Source organism: Gymnoscopelus braueri (genome assembly GCF_963280865.1).
Source record: "Gymnoscopelus braueri genome assembly, chromosome: 5".
In the NCBI taxonomy this organism is placed as follows: domain Eukaryota; kingdom Metazoa; phylum Chordata; class Actinopteri; order Myctophiformes; family Myctophidae; genus Gymnoscopelus; species Gymnoscopelus braueri.
In genome coordinates, this window is record NC_137606.1 from 47,311,454 (window position 1) to 47,328,036 (window position 16,583).

The 16,583-nt window shown below is 40.8% G+C and overlaps 1 protein-coding gene across 1 annotated transcript; it reads right to left on the reverse strand.

Annotated features, from left to right (window-relative positions):
* Positions 1-9,491: 9,491 nt before the first annotated feature.
* Positions 9,492-16,550, reverse strand: LOC308085948 (tripartite motif-containing protein 29-like; the record flags this gene model as incomplete). Its single annotated transcript, XM_080429263.1, has 5 exons — positions 9,492-9,587; positions 9,962-10,024; positions 10,572-10,774; positions 10,912-11,006; positions 16,543-16,550. The coding sequence occupies 5 exons, from the start codon at positions 16,548-16,550 to the stop codon at positions 9,492-9,494; spliced, it is 465 nt and encodes a 154-aa protein (XP_080285389.1).
* Positions 16,551-16,583: the final 33 nt, after the last annotated feature.

The following is a 16,583-nucleotide window of genomic DNA, read 5'->3' on the forward strand; positions in this document are numbered from 1 at the left end:
GACAACATAGGCCTACGGCAAACAGACAACGCATAGGGTATTTATTATTTAAAGGGGTAGTTCACCCCCCAAATAACGTTTTTTCTATTGATTACTCACCCCATGGAGCCTTGAATTCATGGATATTTATTTGTTTTTGTCGCATTCCTTCCTTTATTATTTGATTATAATAAATTTAGCCCCATTGATTCCGGTAGGAGACACAAATGCATTTGTGTCTCCTACCGGAATCAATGGGGACACATTTATTATAATCAAATTATTGGCTTAGGAATGTGACAAAAACAAAAAAATATCTATGAATTCAAGGCTCCAGATGGTCAGTAATCAATAGAAAAAAAGTTATTTGGGGGGTGAACTACCCCTTTAATTCATGATTCAGGTTTTCGTTTAGGATACATACACACACACACACATACACACACACACTATACTTCTGAGGACAGCAATATCTTAGGACAGTGATTTTAAGAATGCCTTTTTTGCAAAAACAATTAAGCCGTTTTAACCACATAACACAGTTCTTATATGACGTGATCTAAGATTTCCCTATGGGGATATCAACACAAAAAATAAAGCCAAGACCCAGGGGGACAGCGCCCTCTAGCGGCAGTGATGTCAGACCTCGGGGTGCTCTCGGTAAACTATGTTGTTAGCTTGGGTAATCTTGCATTCAAGAGGAATTTCATCATAATCATTTTGTTAATAATGTGTCAGTGTCATACAGTAATTGAAAAGCTGAACAAAGCTGCAACTGGGAGTGCAGAAAAAACAATTGTCCATTATTCTGCACTGAAATACTATTCCCCCTTCGGACACATTTTAAAGTATGAAAAAAATACTCTGCTATGATTAATATGCAGTTTAAAATAGTTTTCCCACATAAAAAGTAAAACAAAACAAAAGTGAAAATGGGATGGAAGCACATCTGCTCTTTCTCTTTCATTGTGAAATTCTGGAGCCATGAATATTAAAATATGTAAATATCACAGGCATCACACCCCGCCCACCACCTCTGCTCAAAGCAAAGTGCATTCAGGTTTCAGCAAATGGCTAATTTGCATATTATACTATGATGTTTTGGGGGATTATTTAGGGAGTACAGAGAAGCTCCCGTGCACCTCCAGTGAATGTGAAAACTGCGCTCTGGTGTCAAATGCTGCACGTAATTATAACAATTTGTATATAAAGTAACTACTTACACACAGTACATTTACTGAAGTACTACTTAAGTTCAACTTAAGTAGTCCTTCTCTATACTACTCCATTACATCTCAAAGGGAAATATTGTACTTTTTAATCCACTACAGTTATTTGATAGCTTTAGTTACTAGTTACTTTACATATTATTAACCAATATAAGCCCTATTTTATACTTGGGCTTGGAAAAGCAAATGCACACCTGATAAGCTCAGGGGCGGGTGTGTTGGTATTAAAGCCTTAATAGAAGTTGACCTTATTGTGCAAGTGAAGACGGTGTGCATGCTATTTCATTTTATTCTATACTTATTCCATAGCCCATCTACGAGCTCACAACGCATCATATCTGTTTTCGAAAAGGGTTGAGTACTTTCACTTTGGTACGGTAAGTATATTTTGATGCCAATACTTTTGTACCGTTACTCAAGCAGAGCATGTGAGCGGAGCTGAGCGGGACGATTTTTAACGTAGCGGGGAGCGGGTTCATAAAGAGGTTGGAGCGCTACTCGGAGCGAGGACCGCCTGCCTCTCCGACATCCAGAAGTGCACAGCGCACGTCCTTGATCAAGATTTCATTAATATTTCAACTTTTTTTTTCCTTCTTTTTTTCCGCTGCTGAGCGGCCCGGTCTGAGCGGAGTGCGGAGCGAGAGGTGCGCAAATCAACGTGAGCGACGGAGCGCGGAGCGGCGGGGGAATCAACATGAGCGGATAGCGAGCGTGACAACAGCCCCCTGGAGCGACGAGCAGCATTTCCCCCCCGCTCTGCTCCGCTCACATGCTCTGTACTCAAGTCAAATTATGAATACATGACTTGTCCTTGTAAAGGAGTATTTTGTGGTATTTCCATAGACTGTATAAAATGAATGGACAACGTGACGCCATTGGTCTCTACAGACCATACATGAAGCCGATTGTTCAGGAATCTGTAATCCACCATCTTTAATATATGCCAAAGAGCACGTCGGGAACAGGAACCGGAAAACAATCCCCAAATAATGCTATTGGTTGGGTAGCTTGTCAATCAAGAGCGGGGGCGGGGAATGAATGCTATTGGTTGTGTAGCTTGTCAATCAAATCATCCCGCCCCTCCTAGAGCATAGCCTACTTTATCGTATTTTTTTAAATAAATGAGACCATAATTTAGCAAAACGCATATCATGATGATTGAAAGGAGACTTTAAACTAGCGACTGGAAGCATATAATATTTATGACAATGTTTATTAAGGTAAGAAAATTAAGTCTAAAGTTCGTCAAAAACCCATCCGCTTACAATGAGAGAATATTCTTTCTGACGGCAGCAGGGGTAAAACAGCGAAACTACAGGATATTCATATCAACTGTCTCTTCCGTATTGGAGTCAATGTAAACATCTCAAGCTGGCCCCATGGGTACTTCACATTGTGGTACTGCTACTTTTATTTAAGTAAAACATTTTATTTTTGTAATTCTTCCACCACTGTGTAGTCAAAGTCATACCTCAAAGAGGAGTTCAGCGTAGAAAAAACTAAACCGGTTTATGAGTGGGGACTTTAACAGAGACGAGAGACGGGAGGCACTCTGTGAACCGGTGAACTGTGTGAACTCCCAGTAGGAGACGTGCTAAATCTCTATGTGCTATATGCTGGGAATGAAAGGCTTTAAGGGAGATGTTCCAAATATTTATAGAACTGCCAGACCTAATAGTGGCCCTCACAGTGATTAATGCACGTGTGTGTGTGTGTGTGTGTGTGTGTGTGTGTGTGTGTGTGTGTGTGTGTGTGTGTGTGTGTGTGTGTGTGTGTGTGTGTGTGTGTGTGTGTGTGTGTGTGTGATTTGTATGCACAAGCGTGTGTGCATGTCTAGGTGCACGGTTCATTATTTTTACTGAGCAAGGATTTATTTACTCCAAAAAAAAATAACACTTTTCGGTTTTCCAAGACGAACGCTTATGGCTTTTAACAGTCTCTGTGGAAGAGTCACACGGCTGACAAATGAACAGAGAAGAGATGAGACGAGTAGGAGGACAAATGGAGGAGAGGAGGGCGCTTTAACTTCCTTCATGAATTTCGTGACACCCCTCTGGGATCCTTCAGATTGCTTCTCACTTTTTCCTCATAAATGTATCTCTGCTTTAATGACGCAGGGATATTTGATGAAGGCCGTGACTCCGAGTCAGGAAACTAAAGATAGAGAGAGTATTGCAAAGCTGGTGCTTTATAACCCTCGACAGATACTGATATTTAACCCATTAAGACCGGGAACGCATCTGTGTCATTTTCAGATTTCTTTGGCTATTCAAAAATAGCAGATCTACAAGCTCATAGCACGGCACAGAGTGCTTGTAGATCTGTTGAAAAATCGTGAAAATGTGTGCAAATCTTTGAATATATGTATCTCTGCTGTCCGGCAGAAACTCCAAAATGTTCATTTTTCAGGAAATTACAAAAACAAAACAAAAAGTGGAGTTAGGAGGTCATTGATAAGAACAGCTAAATGGACCTCCAAGCTCACAATGAGGTTGGAGGTCAAAAAGGGGTGGAGCCTGGAGTCAGCAAAACCAGCTAACTCCACCCCCCTTTGGTAGAGTTAGCTGGTTTAGTAGAAAGTTTGAGGATCCAATGGAGTTAGCTGGTTTTGTCAGAAGAGCTTTTTAATACATTTCATTGGTTCAATATGTTTTTAATCAACACACAGACGTAAAGGGTGTTCAATAGCACTGATTTATGGAAAAAAATGCAAAAGTGGAAACATGCGTTCCCCGGTTTTAATGAATTAAGAGCTTGTGCGCAGTCATCACCAGGGCCTTTTGCCAACCCCCAGGACTCCCTGCACTATCAGCCTGCCAATGATGACAATCAATTAGTTTTGCGTCACATTTCCAACACACACACACACACACACACACACACACACAGCACAGCACTGCAGTCTGCAGAGTTAGCAGAAACTTATCGTTGCTGTCGGGCAGAATCCTCATACATGTTATCTCTCCATATTCCAATAGGCCTTACTACTTCATTGTACAAGTGTCGCACAAAAGTAGTGAAAATGGCAGATCTGCAAGCTCACAACGCGTTGCGAGCTTGTAAATCGGCTATTTTCACTATATTAAAATGTTTTTAAAATAATAGTAAAATATAATATATGGATATTGCTGTCGGGCAGAAACCTCTTATCTCCATATTCTAACTTTGTGTGTTTTTTTTGTAAATTAACGCCCCGCTTGATCATACTACAGCGTCACACAAAAGCATCAAAAGTAGCAGATCTACAATCTCTAAACGTGTCGCTTCGCGCCACAACGAGCTTGCAGATCTGCTACTTTTGCTATTTTTGAATTTGAATCCAGAAAATTAACAGTTTTGGACAGGTTTCCATCCAACAGAGACGAGATGCAAGGTTTCCACCCGACAGTGACCATAATTATGCAAAAACCCACCATCAGCTCAGAATAGTGTAGGCTGTAAGAAGAACAATGAGCAAGACAGTCTGTGCATGATAAATGTAATGGGGCCAGTGATTAATAATTACATTTCAGGCATTTAAGTAGATGCTCTTATCAAAAGTGACTTACAAGTGTGAGAACGGAGTAATGTAATGACATGTCTATTCAGTCTATTCAACAAATGACAAATGACATACTTCGGCCATTCAAAAATAGTCGATCTACAAGCCGATCTATTTTCGAGCATTTCTTAAATAACTCTTACACAATTGTGGACAATTCATCTGTCTAAACATCACGCTAAATAACTTTCTTAGCATCTGTGGTCAAGCCAACAGCAGATCCTACACATGATGTACCCATTTGCCTCGACAAAGTCTCTTCGAAGGTTAACTGTTCTCCAAGACATTATCAACCACTCAGCCAAAATTTAAAGTCCACAGACCATGTGAAAGTAAATGAAACAATTAATTCTGTAAAGTTTTGAATTATAAAGTCTCAAAGTCAATTTGAAGATGAATTGTTGGTTAAATTGTTAATTAAAGACATCAGTAAATTGTCACGTATGGTAAGAAGTGTGCAAACAAAAATAATTTGGCAGTACAGGTATCTAGGATACCAGCTGAACCTCGAACAAAGCACGATTATGTAAATACGATTCATTGTTGTTTTCTCTGACTTTCTCTGATAAAATGGCTGAACCTACTGTACCACCGCAGGGCATTAATCCCACACAGGCAACTGCAAAAAAAATGCTCCAATCTTTCTCCCACAAACCGCATAAAAGTTGGTAATTATTGAGCGATCTTGAAAATATCACAGGCAAGGTCACCACTAATAGGATCAAAGCAAGTGCTGGTTTGTTCTGTTCTGTTAGTCACACTAATAGCTTATGAGACTTTATAGTGTAAAGTCTGTATAACGTTTATACGAGAGAGAGAGAGAGAGAGAGAGAGAGAGAGAGAGAGAGAGAGAGAGAGAGAGAGAGAGAGAGAGAGAGAGAGAGAGATATTGTCCAGAAAGAAAAGAAAGATATGTCCAGACATATTGTCCAGAAAGAAAAGAAAAGAAAAGAAAAGAAAAGAAAAGATAAGCAAGCAAGCAAGCAAGCACGCACGCACGCACGCAACAAACAAACAAACAAACAAACAAACAAACAAACAAACATATTGTCCTGTTATTAGCCACTGCACTGCTTGGGATGAAGTGCCTTGCTCAGGGGTAGTAGCTAATGGTTCATTAACGGTTAAGCTCATTACGCACAGAGACACAAATGACCTCGAACATATCAAATCCTACAAAGCATTATGCAAGTGCTCTGGCACACCATATTTTCAGATGGGGGTCCGCGGCCAAATACATATCATTTTGGGGGTCCTTGGCACAAAAAGGTTTGAGAACTAATTGGTCCTGTTTTTTTCAGCTTCTCAAAGGACTATGGCCAGGACAGGTCAGCACAACAACTGACCTAATAGTCCTTCCGTAGGGCGGTTGTGCTCAGCAACAGGCAAAAATATGTTTTGACTTTGTGTTTTTTAAAATGTCAGTTAAGTTTTAATTATATCAAATCCTACAATGCATTATGCAAGGGCTCTGCATTGTGATGTATGCCAATGGTTCTCAAAGTGGTGTCCTTGTGAGCGTTAGACATAGTGTATAGCTCGAAATGCGGAGCAAATCTCGCCCCTGACTACCCAATATTACAATAAAAGAAAACAAATAAAACTAAGCATTTAAGGCCAAATAAAAACTAAACTAAACTAGCAAACCCACTTTGAAAACTAATTAAAACTTAACTGAAATTTAAAACAACACAAAGTCAAAACATATTTTTGCCTGTTGCTGAGCACAACCGCCCTCCGGAAGGACTATTAGGTCAGTTGTTGTGCTGACCTGTCCTGGCCATAGTCCTTTGAGAAACTGAAAAAAAAACAGGAACATCTGGACATATCCCAACACCTTCGAGATCCGCTTCAGTTTGCAAATAAAGGAGGACCTTGCTTGGCCTTTTTTTTTCCAAACACCTGGAGGACAGCTTAAAACTCATGCCTGGCTGCTGTTTGTTGATTTCTCATCAGTTTCCAACTAAATTCAAGGCCACCTCTTAGTGGATAAACTACTTTGGAGTTAGTCGACCCTATGTGTCCTCTCACCGCTGATTTATATTCTCTGTACAGAGGGCTGTCGGACCCAGTTCGAGAATCGATAGAGCAAAAGCTTTGGCGGATGACTCAGTTATAGGGTTTCAACTCATCAGTGCAGCAGGATTAATAGCAAAAAATAGCAATAAAATAAAAATGGAAGTAACACACACACACACACACACACACACACACACACACACACACACACACACACACACACACACACACACACACACACACACACACACACACACACACACACACACGATGAATGATGCGTAAGCTTCCTTGGCTCCTGACGGCTGCAACCTACACAGCCCTGGGTAGGCCACCCAGCCTGTCGGAGATAAGTGCTCCGCTGAGCACACACCTTTCTAGTTGGGAAATTGTCTTGAAAAATGTCTCGTCAAAAAGTGAGCGATTTCTGTTGGTCTGTGCGTCGACTAGTGATACGCGGGTTGAGACCCGTAACCCGCTTGGGTTGACCCGCGGGTCGGGGCGGGTATGTTTTATATGTATTTAATATTTAACTTTATCTTATAAATATTATTTTTAATGGAAGTCAATGGGCTGATTTCACATGTTTCATGTTTGGAAAAACTGCGTATATTGTGTCTGAATAATCCTGTAAGGGATGGGCTGTGAAAGGCAGCCGGACACGAAAATAAATCATTCATTCATTCATTCATTCCACCTTGGAAACCATGCCGTAGATCCAGAAAACCAGATGATCCCACTAGGTTGTCTATCCTTTGTCACTAGTCTGTAAAGGCTCAACAATAAAATAAAACTTGCAGTACCAACCTTTGTTTCATGTACTACACTGACTCTGCGGGGCATTTACCATTATCATACAAAGTAGAAAATGCTGTGCATAGTACATCTGTGAAGCTCATTGATCTCAGCTGAATTTTAGTCATCCTCTTCACAACATGCAAGCAATCTCTGCACGCTGTTCAAGGCAAGGCCGTTTTATTTGTAAAGCACATTTCAACAAGGCAAATCGATGTGCTTTTCACAGAACACCAAGCAAAGGAAACACAATTATACAATTGTAAAATTACATTAGGATGCTTTTTTTCCCCCACAAGAGGGCGCTCTAACGCAACTTAGGAATGTTCCTAGGACCCTTATAAAAGGGAATGGACGGATGTGACGTCATCCCAAAAAAAACTGACGTGCATCTGCCCCAATGATGGGATCTTGAGAAAAAGGTCCATATATTTTTTTTTTGGTCAAAACCAGCCCTTTTCGACGCACGCTCTCTCTCTTCAATGGCGGGCGGATCGCGGTAGAAATGTTATTGTTCCAGTCGTTAGATGGGACCCTTGGCCATCGCCCAGACACCTTTTGTTTACATCCGGGTCCTCGTTGTGGCCTCTGCAGCTCTAAAAAGATCGCCAATAAACGGTAATAACGCTGGCACTGGCTGTACCCTGTTTTAAAAAACCTCTGGCACTCAATGTGTTAAGTAGTAACGTACTTTTAAATTCTTGTTTTAAAGTATCTGTATTTTTAGTTGTCCGTCCGTCCGTATATCTGTCTCAGAGTAGGCCATTATAATATATCCCAAAATATATTAAACATTAAACAAAATCTGAATCATTGCATCTCTCTTTTTTTAATCCACTCAAGAGACAGACTGCATTAACTCACTGCACATTTGGCTGCACGCCATAACATCTTTTTATTGAATAAAATGTTATTTTAAAGGAGGAGTTCACCCAAAAAATTACTTATTTTCTATCAATTACACACCCCATGAAGCCTTGATTTCATGGATTTATTTTTGTTTTTGTGGCATTCCTAAGACAATAATTTGATGACCGTGTGTATTTCCGGTAGGAGACACAAATAATCTACTTTGTGTCTCCTACAGGATACATTAGCTGGTAGGAGACGGGAATCAAATTATTAGCTTAAGAATGCGACAAAAACAAAAAAGAATCCATGGATTCAAGGCTTCATATGGTGGGCAATTGATAGAAAATAAGTCATTTTTTGGGTGAACTCCTCCTTTAACCAATAGGGGTGGGACGATATATCGATATCGCGATATATCGCGATACTTTCTCCCGCGATAACTAATCGATATACTGCCGATATACTTAGTTTGTGATACGTTGTTTTTCCTACTCTGTATTTGTGTAATGATGATTTTGAACTGTTTGGTGCTATTTTATGTGTTTATGAATTGAATACAAGGACTATCGTGATATATCGTCGGTGAAATTTCATGCAATATATCGTGATATCGCAATATATCGATATTTTCAGATATTGTGATATATCGTTGGTGAAATTTCTTGCAATATATATTGAATATCGTGATATCGCAATATATCGAATATCGTCGAATATCGTGATATATATTGTTATCGTGGGCCTAATATCGTGATATATATCGTATCGTGAGGTACCCATATCGTCCCACCCCTATTAACCGATCTCTATGATATAATACCATAACAAATGTAATTAGGTTGTTTTACCACGATAATAGAAATGAAGATGTAAGTTCTGAGCTTTTCCATAATTATATGTAAGACATTTTTCAACTAAAAGCTTCAGCTCCGTTTGCAAACCATTAGTCTTCTGTAATTCAATTCAACAGACGTTCTGAAATGTAACTGTTAGGGCCATTTTACAATTGGATGGAAGTTTGTAAATATGCACACTTGTTGAATGTGAATACTTTCATGAAAAGCTTTAGGATTCGTCTAATCTGTGTGACTGACAGGAGTTATTATCAGAGGAGCGGCATTTTTACCATGATTGTTCTCCTCTGGACTGAAGCATGGATATAGTTTCTCAGTGAAGGTGCATCCACTGAAAGAGTAGAGATGAACTTGGGCCTCCACATCATAAAAGGAGATCAGACCCTCGTCATAATCCACAAACACTCCCACTTTCTGGCTCTCGTACAGGGAGGCGTACACGAGGTTCAGCAAGGGCCTTGTACTCATTTCCATTTCTCAACCATATAGTCCAGTGACCGTTGTTGGGTGATTGATCTCCTTCTGTAGATGGACTGTCTAACCACTCCTACAGTCCACTCAGTCTTCCCTTTAACCTGAACCTCATAGTAAAATCTTCCTGAGCAGAAGCTTTGTTTTCCTCAGACATCAAGCCAATGAGAGAATCTCTCTGCATTTGCTGGGATATTGTTCTCTATGTCACCATGATTCACTTGCTTTCCATCCTCAGACAGGATGAGATTGGTGTGTGCTGTATCAGGGTCCAGAGTTACATCCACTGCATATTGCTGGACCCTCCTCAGCTCAGCATCACGCAGTTTCTTCTCCATCTCTTTATTCATTGTCTTCTCCATCTGAGCCACAGCCATCCTCACAGTCCCCACATGTGAAGACTGATGGACTGATGGATGGTGGGTGGATGGGCGTGTATGGATGTGAAGTTCTGGAGGAGATGGAGGTGATCTTCAGTTCGTGAGAGCTGCTTCAGCTCAGAGCTCATCTTCCTTATCTCAACAATTTGCTGTTCCAGCTCTATAATGACGCCTTCAGCCTGTTTCTCTGTTGTTTTCTGCTTCTCTTCAATCACATCAATGAGCTCAGCCTGGCTCCTCTCAATACAGCTTATCAGAGCAGTGAAGACATGCACACTGTCTGCTATCTGTCTGCTATCTCTCTCTCTTTCTTTCTTGCTGAGCTCTACTGAGTGTTTCACCTCCTGAACTTTCACTTGTCTTCCTTGGATCATCTGCTGAACTTCAGCCTCTGTCTTTCCCAGTCCAGCCTCCTCTTCTTCATATTCCTCTTTCACGGATTTGATGTGACACATATCCTCTCCAGAGGTCTGTCGTGCTTCTTACACATAATCTCTTCCAGGTTCTTCACAGGGTCGATTAATTGATGTGGTTTTAAAGCTGTGAATCTCTGATGAAGCTCCAGGTGAGTCTCACAGTAGGAGGACAGACACACCAGGTAGGATTTCAGGGCCTTGATCTTGGTCTCAGTATAGACGTCACAGGACACTTTGTCTGATGTAGCTGGTTCTAGGTTTGTGCTGTAAATTATTTTCGGTGGCTTTGACTTCCTGAACTGATCAGCCATCTCAGAAATGAAAGTATTGACGAAGACTGACACACATCACTAGTGTCCCAGTAATTTGTGGTACAGGTTTTGCAGTAGTTGTGTCCACATGGAGTGGTGATTAGATCGGTAAACACATCCAGACAGATGGAACACAGGAACTGCTCTTCAGACAGGAGACTGCTGGAAGATTTTTTTCAGGCCAAGGACCCCCTTGCTGAGAGAGAGATGAAGCAGGGACCCCCTCTATATTGTATAAAATTGTGTTTCAGATTAAACTTTTTTTGTTTACTTGGTCGGCTCTTTTTTCCCTCTACACCAAACACCTCTTTGCCAAAAATAGCAGATCTACAAGCTCACAACGCCTCGCGCTGCGAGGCGTTGTGAGCTTGTAGATCTGCTATTTTTGGCTAAAGTTCTCCTCCTAGGGTTCAAGTGGTTAATGTAAAAAAAAAATCATATCACACAAAGATTTGGCGGACCCCCTGTAGTAACTCTGAGGACCCCCTAGGGGTCCCGGACCCCCTGTTGAAGACCCCTGCTTTAAAATGAGTAAAGTCAAAGTGCTTCACATAAAAACAACAAAAAAGTATGCTGATATACAAAGTCTGCCAACACTCCTATCCACCCACCCACACGGAACATCTCTCACACACACACACACACACACCCACACCCACACACTAACTAACCAAAGACCTGTTATTTGAAGATCTTAACCTGCTTTTAAAAGATGAACCAACTGTAGCAGACTCAAGTACCGTACTTCAGGTACTTTTACTTTACAGTGCTTGAGTATTTAAAATGTTCTATGTTTTATACTTCTACTAACTCCATACATCTCCAAAACGCATCACATTGCGACGCATTGTGAGCTATACTATTCGCAACATTTTTTTAAACATTTTAGTGCTTTGGTTCTTTAAGTATATTTTCATGCCCATACCTATGTACTTTTACTTACTGTAAGTAAAATTTGAATACAAGACTTTTACTTGTAAGAGTATTTTTGGTGGTATTGCTACTTTTGGCTTTTTGTTCTGTGGTGTGTATAGAGCATCTTACCGTGCTACCCTGTCAATGTATTCAAGGCCTTTCTGTTTATTAAAAATCCTGTTTTAAGTAGTACGTTTTAATTGTGTGCTAACCCTTTGCTGGCATCTATTGAAGTTGAAAAGTGCAGAGTAAAACTTTTAATATAATGTGCCGTTGTTGCGTTAAACGTTTTATTCTATTCTACTTGCTGCTCATACTTATTGCAAACTAGTTTTAAACATTCATTAGGGTTAGGCATCAGCTGTTCAGCTATCAACCACGTTTTCGAGTCTTTAAAATGTATTGCTTCATACTGTACATGTAGCACAGCTGGTTTGTACTGGAGGGAGACTGTCATGCACTGCATAGTTTGTGAGCTGTATTCTGGTCACAGGTTGGCCAATTTAAGGCAGCTACAGCACACACTAAAATACTTTTAAAGTCGTCGGGGAGTCATCAGATCGTTATGCATTTCACATTGCACAAGTCTCTTTCTTGAAATCGGCTGTCATAATATCGTGGTTTTCACACTACACGATTGATCGCCGACAAGGAATCACACACTGCGTTACGCAAGAGTTAAGCAGATGCGATCCAGACCTGATACATTTAGTTTTTTTATTCCAATCTATATTCCATGCCATTATATTATATTATCGTATCACCGACGTCTGTCTGTTCACGAAAGCATGCAAGGTTCCTGTGATATGAGCGCGAGAGTGAGACAGGACACAAATGATTTTCATTAAATAATTCTGTCTCTCTGCGTCTCTCTCTCTCTCCGCGCGCATGCACACACACACGCACGTGGTTCTATATGTTTCCATAATAACATTTGCGCTGCTGCGTAGCATGCCTGCGGCACGGTTTTATTAACATATTCAAGTGAGATGTGTTGGTTTTATAGACTATATTTAACATCAATATTAATATAGCTACCAAAGCTACCGATACAGGCTGTAGCAGGCTGTAGCTGTAGCATGCTAGCTGTAGCATGCTACAGCTACGGCCTCGGTCGGCGTCGCCTGGAGGAGGGTGTCTGTTACAAGACCCGAAACACCCAGTGACTCCAGGTAACAACACTGATGATCACTGGCGTATGGTGAATTCTAACTTTGACCGGGCCAGAATCTTAACCGCCACAACAACGGCTGATAAGTCTATTGAGAATTACCGAGCCATTCCGGGTGGAAAACGGAACGCCAAAACACACTGCCCCATTTTTTCCGCGGACCGAGGCCGCCAGTTTAGACCCGGGGCAGGGTGTTTTGGGACGACGGTTCGTCTTCTATTACATTTCTGAATGGAAAGAGTTGCACGTCTCTGCGCAATGGGGAACCGGTTTGACGGCGAAACTGGTTTTCTAATGGCCACTCATTAACAATTCGGCCGAATGCAAATGAGCGCCATTTGAAAACAAAGGCGACTTATAGGGTGAGGGGCTGCTAACGTTGTTATGTTGATTTTTTGTTGTTTCCCCCTGGCGGATCTGGGTTTACACAGACCGGGCCATGGCCTCGTTGGCCCCAATGACCGTACGCCTCTGCTGATGATGTGTCCAAGTTTGTGCATTAGTTGATGTTTTAATAACTATTCATATTGCACTCTATATTTGAAGCAAATCTCAAAGTGCTAAGGTACAGAATGAAAAAAAAAAAACATTTGCATAAAAAACATAGTGGACACTGACACACATCACTATATGTCCCAGTAATGTGTGATGCAGGTTTTGCAGTAGTTGTGTCCACATGGAGTGGTGTGGTGATTGGATCAGTGAATACATCCAGACAGCTGGCATATGGAACTGCTCTTCAGACAGGAGACTGCTGGCAGATGCCATTTCTACACACTGAGAACAAAAGTGAAAGTCAAGTCACTTTATATGTGCTTATCGCATTTCATACTAGGTAAGCTCAATGTGCTTCACATTTAAAAAACAACAACAAAGAATGATGCAGATATACTGTACAAAGCACAGCCACCCACCCATCCACACAGACACAAAGCATATTATAGACTCTAGTGTAGCCGGAATAACTACCCTCATATACGGTAACTCTCCCCCTCACGCACACGCACGCACACACACAAGTAGCTTCACACAAGATTAGATGAAATAATCAAATGTAGTTCTTGAAGGAAAGAATCAAATGTAGTTCTTGAAGGATAATTCTCATTTATATAAATGTTCATGAATACCATATATACATGAGTATTTGAATGCAGGCACACTCAGACTTAAACTAACTGAAACACTTAATTCAGACAGATGTATAGGAATATTGAAATGTGGAACTTAAAGCAAATTAAAATGATGCATGTTTTCTATAGAAAATCGTTTACGTACTGTGCTGTCAATGTCTTGAATACTTTTCTGTTTAATAAGAATCCTGTTGACTTGAAGTTGTTGTAGAGATCGTGTGTCCTGTTTTCACACTGCTGTGCCTCACTCTTTTGGCTTCGATCATCATCATTTTTTTAATCAATATTCTGCCACATCTTGTAGAAGTTAATACTTCAATGGTATCCTTCATGCTGTGAAAAAGTTGAGACTTGCATTATTCATTTATTCGATGTGTTATTTTATTCTATTGTGTGGCTTGGATACAATGTTATCTGAACAGCCAGAATTGTTATCCAACAGTTATTTTTCTCTGAGTCCTTGCTGATACTTGAAAACTAGTTTTAAACATTCATTGTGTTTAGCCAAACCTTGTTCAGTTAATTGATGTAAAATATTGCTTCATAGCACACTTGTTTATACTGGAGGGAGTCTGTCATGCACTGTGCAGTTTGTGAGCTGGGTCTACACAGATTGTCCAATTAACCTAACAAAATAATAAAAATCACCTTCCTCCAAACAATGGCATCCTAAAATCATGTCTCGCCACCCCAGTTTTCAATTTATTTTCTCGTTAGTTTGTTGTTGTTTTTTTGCAATTGGCACTTGGCATCAATAATAGACACACTGTTTCTTTGAGAGTAGGGCACAAAATACTGCAGTATATTTTGCCTCAAAGCAAAAAAGAAAAGAAAGAAAAAGTCTTTGGGAGATATATATGTCCTACTGGAGCTGTGCTCGTACACACCAACATATTAGTGGCTCTCTTCGCCAGTATTAGGAGTCCCAACAGTGATGATTGGGCCTTTTCATAAACTTTGAAGAGTTAAGGTTTTTTCACTCGGGGAGCGATTGACGCACCAATTACTTTGTTTTTGATGAGAAACAAGCATAAAGGTAGGGAGGTGAGAGCACAATCCTGTGAAACTGTTTTTATGCTCATCTCATGCACATCGATTTTTATTTATTTATACAGTTTTAATTGGGAGTTTACCCTGTTATTTAGATTCTCTTTTGCAGTGGAAAACTAGTGCCTCAGGGCTGTTTGATGCTTGAGATTCCACGTGTTTGGAAAGTCTGCTTTCAAGTTCTATGCCCCGCGTACCTGGAACACCTTAAGTATCATTCATAGTCGGACGTAAGGATACGTAACTAGCGCCAGCGCTCCTTGCGTTGTCGTTTTTGTCTCCCCCTCCGTCACTTACGGCTCCAGGATTTCCGTCCGTGCAGTCGACATTCACCGTCAGGCCGACGTACGTTCGTTTGTAAAATGCCTGTAGTACCAGTGGAGCCCGTTGGCAGTATAAGGAAAAAAAGTTTTCCTCAGGCCCTCTTTCTCCAAAAAAAGACCCACGTTGGTTGGTGGAAGTACTTGAGTAAATGTACTTAGGTACCCGTCGATCCACGGTCTGTGACAATATATAGCACAGTGCAGTAGGGGTCGAAACTCACGTTTTGTAGACAACCATTGTTTTTGTCTAGTTTGTGGACTAGTTTGTGTCTTTTATTGCGTTGTTTTGGCTAGATGCTACAATGGTAGCTTCATGTTGTTAGCTACGCTGATGCCAGCAGCTGGCTGTGTTGCCAGGTTTTGTGAGAGAAATAAGCAACCAGGTCTATGAAAACAAGCCCAAAAGAATCGACTAGGTCCTAGGATATAGCAGATCTACAATATATGTTTGAGAATCACTGGTTTAAATAATAATTGGCCCAAATAAGCAACTACACTTTAGAAACAAGCCCAAATAAAACCGCAACCACCAATACAAAATTGCTTGTTTGTTTACAAGCAACTTTACAGAAAAATAAGCCCAAAGTCGCTTATAATAAGTAGACATGGCAACATTATGGGTACGGCGGTACATACTAGTGGCCATCTAGTGGATGGATAGGTGTATTACGCCTGTACACTTTAAAATAAATAAAATAACCCCTAAATAACGTGAGCGACTATGCATGCGTCCGTAAAGAACGGACGGAATCCCTCACCCCCTGACGCACGTTTTAGACCCATCTAGGGACTATGAACGGGCCTTTACAGGTTTTGTTTAAGTACAGCTCTCTTTTTCCCCCACCTAGGTCACTTTCAGTCGGATATATATCAACAATGAGCTTTTTTCTATACATGCCCCTATTGACTATTCACATGAAGACAGCTCGACCCTGCAGATCCAAGTGAGTACACAGGCGTAGTGTAGTGTCGCTCCCCCGTCTGAAAAGACCTTGAGACACAATTTGAATGTGTTTTTTGTTAGTTTGCACCTCATGCTGCAAAACCAATTGCCCTTTGGGCACAAAAAAAGTTGAACTTGAATATCAGGTTTCCCTTCTAAGACGTACACAGCCATGTCAGCAGTCTGTGGCTGCCAGACGGAAACCGG